The following is a 9015-nucleotide window of genomic DNA, read 5'->3' as shown; positions in this document are numbered from 1 at the left end:
GGCGACCACCTCGGTAGGTGTGCCTGCTCCTGCTGCTGGGCCTGCCTGGGCAGAGCAGGGAGAGTTTCCAGACCTCGTTCCCTGCGAGTGATGCATTTTTTTTTTTTACCCTTCTGAAATCACCAGCACGCTGGTTCCCTCTGAGAATTCCCAGAGGCGGGACGGAGCAGGCTCGTCTGCTGGCGGCAAGTCTTTTATGATAAGCGAGGCAGTGCTAAATCAGAAGTCAAATCCAGGGATTCCAGCTCAAAAAGTGCATCTGAGCCCTGCCCTGTCAGGCAGCGTGTTCTGGGCTGTGCTCAGGCTCTCCTGGCGGGGAGGATCTGGCGTGTTCCCGCTTCTTCTGCCCCCACTGGTGCACGTTCTCCTGGGTGATGGCTCCTGAGGCCAGTTAGATCTTGGTGCTCTGAGTCACTTGGAAGCAAAGGAAGTTGCTCAGCACTTTACAGTGGCCCCCAGAAAGGATATTGTAGTTTTCTCACTGCAAAGTGACCTCAGATACCTGAATTTCAAAGCTGGGTGGGACTAGAGCAGGAAGGGCTCTCCTGTTGCCTGTGCTGGCCCTTCTAAAGGGCTTTGAGTATTCCCGAACTGTCCCAAGATGGAACAGGGAGAGGTTTAATGATTTTTTTGGTTGACTCCTCTCTGCACTCCTGTGCTGGGGCTCTACAACTCTGTGATGTGCAGCTCTGAATTTACCACTTGTTGAAGAGATGATGGAGGGAGGTCTGGGCACAGAGTGAGTGTCAGCCATGCTCCTTCCCACTGCAGGAGGGGATGTTGCAGTTTAATGGCTTCCCACTGACAGAGGGCAGGGTTAGATGGGATATTGGGAAGACATTCTTCCCTGTGAGGGTGGGGAGGCCCTGGCACAGGTTGCCCAGAGCAGCTGTGGCTGCCCCATCCCTGGAAGTGTCCTAGGTCGGGTTGGAGCAACCTGGGCTAGTGGAAGGTGTCCCTGCCTGTGGCAGAGGGTATAACTGGATAAACCACAAGGTCCCTTCCAACCCAGACCATTCTGGGATGGTTCTTTGAGATGTCCTGTAGACTTGATAAGAAGGGAAGCTGGTGAGATCCCTGACAGCCAGGCCTTTGCTAAGATGTCCTGCCTGGTCTTCCTCATGTGACAATTTCCATCCAGAGGCGCCTCTGCGTCCCCTGTAAGCGGCACCACAACGCGTGGGCTCTGGGCTTGCCTTCTGGGCTCTGGTTTTTCTCCCTGTTGCCCCAAAGCATCCTCTGCTCCCACCCTTTGCAGAGCTCACGTATGGGACCACCCTGATGCGCTTGGATTTCGTGTGGCTGCGGGATCACTGCCGCTCCGCCTCCTGCTACAACGCCAAGACCAACCAGCGCAGCCTGGACACGGCCAGCGTGGACCTGGCCATCCGACCCCAGGCCGTGCGGGTGGACGAGAGCACGCTCTTCCTCACCTGTGAGTGCCACAGCACCTGTAGGTGCCACAGCACCTGTGCCCTTCCTGGTTTGGTTGATGGATCCCACTCGGCTTTGCCGGGACGGGGCGGCGTTATCCCAAAATCGGTGGCTGGCTGGGAAGGTACTGAGCTGTGAGCAGGCTTTAAATGCTGCTCTTACTGTAAACACACCTCAGCCTTAAATTGTATCTGGTTTTCCTCCCCCAGCCCTTTTTTTATGTAGAAATATGTGTGTGCAGTGTGGGGGTGTTTGCTTGGTTTGGTTGAGCACCCCAGAAGTGCAGGTGGTGAGCAGATGGGTCAAGACACGGTTGTGTTGAAGATGGTGTCATCCCTGATCACAATGCCCATTTTCTGCCCTTCTTCCTCAGCTTCCCACCTGTTTTCTTCCTTTTGGTGGAGCTTACCTTTATTAAAGGTCTTGACTTCAGAGATTTGCTTCTCCTTGGAATCCTGTCAACCAAAACCACGGAGGCTGCACCACTTAGCCCTGAATTTGGAATTGCTGCAGCCCTGAATTTGGAAGTGGTTACAGCAGCCCTGAATTTGGAAGTGGTTACAGCAGCCCTGAATTTGGAAGTGGTTACAGCAGCCCTGAAGTTTTGGAGGGAGTTGCAGCCACTCTGAATTTGCAGTTGTTGCTGCAGCCCTGAATTGGGAGGGAGTTGTTGCAGCAACAATTTTTTCAGGACTCGTGGCCTTACTAATAATGTTTTGGGTGGCACCAGGGTGCAGAGAGCCCATGTCCAGGCAGGTGAGCGGGGTGAGGCCTGTCCTGACTGATGCCATGACCACAATCCCGGGCTGCTCAGGGGTGACTGTGCCCTTTGTCCCGTGTCCCAGGGCCGGACGGACACGTGACACGGTATGGGCTGGAGTGGCTGGTGAAGAACAGCTACGAGGGGCAGAAGAAGCAGGTGATGCACCCCCGGATCCTCTGGAATGCAGAGATCTACAGGCAAGCCCAGGTCCCCTCCGTTGACTGCCGGAGCTTCCTGGAGACGGACGAGGGCCTGAAGGAATTCCTGCAGAACTTCCTGCTCTACGGGATTGCTTTTGTGGAGAACGTCGCTCCCACCAAAGAGGACACGGAAATCTTGGCAGAAAGGATCAGCATCATCAGGTAACTGGGGCTGTCCCAGGGAGGGTGAACTTGTCTTCTCCGTGTTTGGAAAGGTGCTGTGTCCTTATCCTGTGTATTGTGTGGCACGGCCTGGTTGGCAGGCAAAAGCTCTGGGTCTTCTACAGCTTCCAGCTGCCCCACTTGACCTGGGATGGAGGATCCCACGGTGGGATCTGCCCCCTTTTGTGACAGAGCTGGGAGTCCCTGGGCTGTGGAGCTGCCCCGGGAGCACACGATGACTTTTGTGACAGTGGGACTGGGTAGAGAGTGGGGACTGAAGGAAGTGGCTGTCTGGGAAGAGCAGAGCTTTGCAAGGAGAGACATTTCCTGTTATGACTTGAGGGGTCAGGAGGGCAGCCTGGCCCTGGGAGCCAGGGACATCAAAAACCAGCCCTGGGAGTCAGGAACTTCAAAAACCGGTTATAGCTCTCAGTAAAGAAAAATAGAGTGAGAAACGTGTCTGCTGTGTTTGTGTAAAGCACCACCAGCACGGCAGGCTGGGCAGGGAGTTTGGAGTTTTATCCAAGCTGCAGAAACAGTTTGACTTGCCTTGGAAAAGGAGGGATTTTTTGTAATGAATGGTGACTCCAAATAGGAATGAGGGGCTCCAGGGAATATCCAACCAGCTTCTGTCTCCAGACATCCTCCCTCTGTAGCCCCTGAGTGCTGTTTGTCCCTACTGCTGTCCCTTCCCTCCTGTGTATGTTTGTAGGGATGAGATGGGTGAAAACACAGGATCCTGGGAAGAAGAAATGGGATTATTGGGTACAAGGAAGGGCTAACTGCACTTGGGCAGCTCCTTGTGTCACTGAAGTGATTTGACTGGGGATGATGCTCAGTGTGAAAACATCTGTATTTGTGGAGAGGAAGCAAGACTTGTCACCACCAGCCTTTTGGGAGGAAAGAGAGGAATCTGAATGCTTGAAGAGGGATTAGAAGCACTATCTCTTGACTGTAAATTTTGTCAAGTTGTTTTACTTTGATTGTTCTGTACTTAGGATGCAGGGGAGTAACTTTGCATGCAAGAGGGGATCAGCCCTATCCCCACGTTGCTCCATAACTCTTTTCCAGGGAGACCATTTATGGCAGGATGTGGTACTTCACCTCTGACTTCTCCCGGGGAGACACAGCCTACACCAAACTGGCCCTGGACCGGCACACGGACACCACCTACTTCCAGGAGCCCTGTGGGTATGTTGTGCTGCTGCTGCTTCCCAGACACAGGCAGAAGGCAGGAGTGAGGCCACAACAATGCCTTTCCCACCAGCACAGGCTTCCCCATCCCTGGAAGTGTCCAAGGCCAGGTTGGACAGGGCTTGGAGCACCCTGGGCTAGTGGAAGGTGTCCCTGCCCATGGCAGGGTGGTGGAATGACATGATTTTTAAGATCCTTTCCAACACAAACCATTTTGTGATTCCAGGATTCTATGACTTAGACTGACTTTGTAGCTTTTTTCTTTTTGTCTGCTTTCCCAAGAGGGGAATCATCTGGAAATGGCCTGTGGGAGAACAGGTGGAAGCACTGTGATCCCAAAGGGATCTAGGGACACAAAGAGAAGCCATCCAGCCACAGGGCAGGATTAGCCCTTCTCAAGTGAGGCTGTGAATTTGGTAAACATCCTAATGGGAAAAGAGCTGTAAGAACAGAGGAAGATGGAAGGTGTGAGATCTTTGGCTGCACCTGAGTTTTGAAGCAGCCCTTCAGAGCAGGAAAGGTGGATTGACCTGGATGTACCTGGCTGGGCCCAGCCAGGCAGGAAGCTTTGGGTGGTAGTGTTTGTTCTGGAGCAACTCAGTGTCAGGAGCAAAGTAAGTGGATTTTACTGGGCCTTGAGGATCTGGAAGTGCCCCACATTTCCAGCCAGATCTAGTTTGCTTCCCTATTCCCCGTGAACCTGCAGGACCCATGTGCTTTTGTGACCTACCTGCTTGGCTGACTTGTTTTGGGAGCTCACAAAATCTTCCCCAAAGCCAAATAAAAGAAGTAATTAGTGATCAGAACTTCAGCCTTCAGAAGAGCTTTGACTGAAGTGCTCAGTACCAGAATCCAGAGCTATTTTTATACCTTTCTTTTCCACTTGGAAGAGTTCCCCTCAGGTAGGGTCTTCTCACCTGCAGCCAACTGGAGTACATCAATCACTGAATGAGCAGGGCTGACCATTAATGCTTGGGATTCTGCAAAATCATAGTTGTGTAGGAAAACCAGGAATTTCTGGCTTTCCTAAGCTCTTCTAAAGGGAAACTCCCCAGGCTGTGGGAGACTGCAGCATTTCTCACTGCTCAGGGACCTGAGCCTGCTCTGGAGGCTTTCCCAGTGCCCTGAGCTGCCCCAGGAGCTGGTTGCCCCCAGGCACGGGGTGTCCTTTGCTCCAGTGCTCCTGGACTGACTCTAAAATCATCCTGAAGCTGTTGTGGGGGGAAGGTGGGGAGAGCACTCAGGTGAAAAGGTGAGGGTGGGGTGGCAGGTCCTGCCACATCACCTGCTGTGGGACTGGGATAACAGGCCCCCAAGGGAGATTGGAAGATAAAAGCTTTTCCAGAAGGTCCCCATTAATTTTCCAGCAAGTGAAAATTGGGAGTAGGTGGCTGGAGGCAACTCCTGTGTGTTTTTTCCTGGCAGTGCAATGCCTGCCTTGCTTGGATGAAGGAGAAGAGAAGCTTCAGAGCAGTAATAGGACAAAAGCTGAGCTGGATGGCTTCCCACTAGGGAGGGGATGTCCTGTAGGTCAGCTCCTCACTGGGACTCCTCTGCTCCAGGCTTTCCAAAGAGAACCCCAGAGGCAGCTTCCTGCCTGGCTGGGCACAGCCAGGTACACCCAGGTCAATCCACCTTTCCTGCTCTGAAGGGCTGCTCCAAAACTCAGGTGCAGCCAAAGATCTCACACCTTCCATCTTCCTCTGTTCTTACAGCTCTTTTCCCATTAGGATGTTAACCAAATTCACAGCCTCACTTGGGAAGAGCTAATCCTGCCCTGTGGCTGGATGGCTTCTCTTTGTGTCCCTAGATCCCTTTGGGATCACAGTGCTTCCACCTGTTCTCCCACAGGCCATTTCCAGGGTTCTTCTGAGGGACTTCTGACTGCTTGTGGGAGACCATGACACATGTGCCTTTGCATGAGGGTTACCTGGGCTCCCCTTGTAGTTCCTGGACACCTCCCCAGCACATCCAGCATTTTTTAACTATCCTGTTCTGAGCTGTTCCAGGAAGCTGGTTTTATGCTTTTGAACCTCTGTGTCCTGCTGCATGGATGGACTTGGAACACAATCATGGAATGCCAGAGTGGTTTGGGTTGGAAGGGAACTTTAAAACTCACCTCATTCCACCCTGCTCCATGTGCAGGGACACCTTCCACTAGCCCAGGTTGCTCCAAGCCCCGTCCAACCTGGCCTTGGACACTTTCAGGGATGGAGCAGCCAACAACCTCCTTTGAGTGAGGTTTGGGACTTTGGGTGCCACAAACTTGATCCTAAAGTCTCCCAGACTCACATCAGTGGCTTTGGGAAGCAGCAAAACGTGTGGGATCGGAGGCCCGGAGAAACGGCCGGGGGCAGGTGGAGCAGCCCTCTGTGCCCACGGGGCAGCACCTCGTGCCCTCGGGACGGGCAGCCGAGGTCATTGCTCTGGGGTGGTGTCTCCCATAACAGCATCCAGGTGTTCCACTGCCTGAAGCACGAGGGCACGGGCGGGCGGACGCTGCTGGTGGACGGTTTCCACGCGGCGGAGCAGGTGCTGCGCCGGGCCCCGGAGCACTTCGAGCTGCTCAGCAGAGTGCCCCTGAAACACGAGTACGTGGAGAACGTGGGGGGCTGCCACAACCACATGATCGGGGTGGGGCCCGTGCTCAACGTGTACCCCTGGAACAACGAGCTCTACCTGATCAGGTAACGTCCAACGTGAGGCCTCTTGCTCGTGGGGAGGAAACAGGGTGGTTTTGAGGGGCATGTTTTTGAGTGTCCCTCCCGCTTCAGAGGAAGCGTCAGAACCTCCCGTACAAACGTGGGGGTCGGTGCTGAGCTTTCATTTTTCACTCCTGGCATCCTCCCTGCAGCTCCATGCCCTCCCTTTGAGCGGCAGAAGAATTCAACCTTTGTCTGGAGAAGCCCCTAGGAGCCCTCTTGGCATGCAGGGAACAGGGAGAGTGCAGACTGATCCCTTCTAGAGGAAATTTGGGCTGATTTTTTTTTTTTGGAACTCCAGTTTGGCTCAGTGCTGGAGGTTGTCCAGCACTGTTTTGCACTTTTAGTCTGAACAACCCTCAGACTCACCACATCCTTCCATGGAAAACCAGGAAGAAGAGGTTTACCTTGACAGGAAACTCCTCTTACTCCCGGTGTTGCGTATTCCCGATAGTCCTGCTCTTGCAGCGTGACCTCCCTGGTCATGTCTGCATCCTCCCTTAAATACTGACTAACCCTGCAGGCTCCTGAGGTTCCCTTGGAAGCAGCTGGAGTGATGCTGGGCCGTCCCTTGTCTCTTTTTCCCCCCGTAGGTACAACAACTACGACCGTGCTGTCATCAACACGGTGCCGCACGACGTGGTGCGCCGCTGGTACCACGCCCACCGCGCGCTCACCACCGAGCTCAGGCGGCCGGAGAACGAGCTGTGGGTCAAGCTGAAGCCAGGCAAGGTGGGACTTGGAGCTGGATGATGTGGGTTTGGTCCAGGGAAGGAAGCAGGATGCTCCACGGGTGTCCTGCCACTGAGCTTAAAGCTCCACGTGTGGCAGCTTTCCTCCCTCCAGCTGCTCTGAGGTGCCTTGTGTTATAGTAGTGGCCTCTGTGTGTTCCTGCTGTCCTAAAGGAATGTGAGCTTCCAGGTAAGGCAGAAGTGTTTAGGTCAAGCTCTGCCTCAGGAAAGTTAGTCTCAGCTGGGAGAGAGAAGTAAGATCTTTCCAGTCACTGAAATGAGGACCCTCGGGAGCAAAGGGGATGAAACACGTAGAGTTCAGCCTTTAACTTCTTCCAGAAGATAAGTTTATTTTGATGGAACTAAATTATAGTTCTGAGGTTATAGTTGACCCCTTACATGGGTGAGACCGCAGAGGCAGGAGATTTTGGCTGCCCTATCCCTGGAAGTGTCCAAGGCCAGGTTGGAAGGGGCCTGGAGCAACCTGGGCTAGTGGAAGGTGTCCCTGCCCATGGCAGAAGAATGGAATGGGATGAGCTTTAAGGTACCTTCCAACCCAATCCATTCTTGGATTCTGAGATGGCCACTGGCTGTTGCTGGTGAACTATTGCCTAACCTCTGCAGTGGAGAAGCAGAGAAACAGCCCAGAATTCTTCTGTTTTAGTACCTGTCATCTTCTAGGCACAGCTCCTGGCTCCAGGTGAAAGAGCTGTGCTGGATCCCATGGCTGCAGCCTCACAGTGTCGAGCAGGAGGGTCATGCCTACCATGGCACTCCCTTACCTGCTCTTCCCGTCTCCAGGGATCTCCAGGACCTCTCTTGCCATGGTTGCTCTCCTGCTGATGACCTTTTCCCTGTCCTGCAGGCCCTGTTTGTGGATAACTGGCGTGTCCTGCACGGCCGGGAGGCGTTCACGGGGTACCGGCAGCTCTGCGGCTGTTACCTGACCAGGGACGACGTGCTCAACACGGCCCGGCTGCTGGGGCTGCAGGCTTAGCCCAGCCCCTGGGAGGGGCAGGAGCCCCCAGTCCCACCTCTGGGGAGGGGCAGGCAGCCCCCAGTCCCACCTCTGGGGAGGGGCAGGCAGCCCCCAGTCCCACCTCTGAGGAGGGGCAGGCAGCCCCTAAATCCCTCCTCCAGGAGGGGCAGGCATCCCCCCAATCCCACTTGTGCAAAGGGCTCCCCAGTCCCACCTCCAGGAGGAACAGGCAGCCCCCCAATCCCACTTGTGAGAAGGGCTCCCCAGTCCCTCCTCTAGGAGAGGCAGGCAGCCCCCCAGTCCTACTCATGGGAAGAGCAGGCAGCCCCAATCCCACCCCCGTGGTGGGACAGGAATGCTGGTGCCCCTCCCTGTGCTCCAAGCTCGACTTGCTGGTGCCTCCCCATGACAGAGACACTGCACATACCTCAGACATCTCCACCCTCTCCAGGCAGCTCCCAGTGCCTGCTCAGGAGAGGGAGCAGGTGGAAGCCAAAGGTTTTGGGATCTTTATGGGACTGCCTTTGAGCACAGTCAGCTCTTGCTGTCTGTGCTCCCAGCCTGGCCTTTCCATTGTGCCTCAGCTCTGGTTAAACCCCACCTTAGGAAATGCTCCTCCAAGCAAGTGCCTTCAGGATTTAGAAGCTTTGCATTATTCCCTGTTCAGCCTTTTTTTTCAGCTGCCAATTTTAGGAATTTTTTTAGCAGAGCAGAGTGGAAATCTTTGGGATCTTCTCCTTGTCACTCATCCAAGCCATACTGCCTGGAGAGATCCTGGGCATTTCTGAGGAGATTTAGGTTAGAGCAGGAAAAGGGAAGCAGCAAGATCTGCATGTTGGGAAGCAAAGAT

At 54.3% G+C, this 9015-nt stretch overlaps 1 protein-coding gene across 1 annotated transcript in view; it reads left to right on the top strand.

Moving 5' to 3' along the window:
- TMLHE (trimethyllysine hydroxylase, epsilon) overlaps positions 1-8234 on the top strand; it is a gene marked incomplete at its 5' end in the record, with an annotated part of 10389 nt that extends 2155 nt beyond the window's left edge. Inside the window, 7 exons of the mRNA XM_029963750.1 lie at positions 3-13; positions 1259-1435; positions 2280-2559; positions 3631-3750; positions 6204-6440; positions 7049-7187; positions 8052-8234. Coding sequence (XP_029819610.1) covers positions 3-13; positions 1259-1435; positions 2280-2559; positions 3631-3750; positions 6204-6440; positions 7049-7187; positions 8052-8183 — 1096 coding nt within the window. The remainder of the gene's footprint in view (positions 1-2; positions 14-1258; positions 1436-2279; positions 2560-3630; positions 3751-6203; positions 6441-7048; positions 7188-8051) is intronic.
- Positions 8235-9015: the final 781 nt, after the last annotated feature.

Source organism: Manacus vitellinus, unplaced genomic scaffold (genome assembly GCF_001715985.3).
Source record: "Manacus vitellinus isolate BGI_N305 unplaced genomic scaffold, ASM171598v3 scaffold_62_pilon, whole genome shotgun sequence".
NCBI classification, from domain to species: domain Eukaryota; kingdom Metazoa; phylum Chordata; class Aves; order Passeriformes; family Pipridae; genus Manacus; species Manacus vitellinus.
Note: the sequence above shows the minus strand (reverse complement) of the source record. Positions and strands in the feature narration are given on the sequence as shown.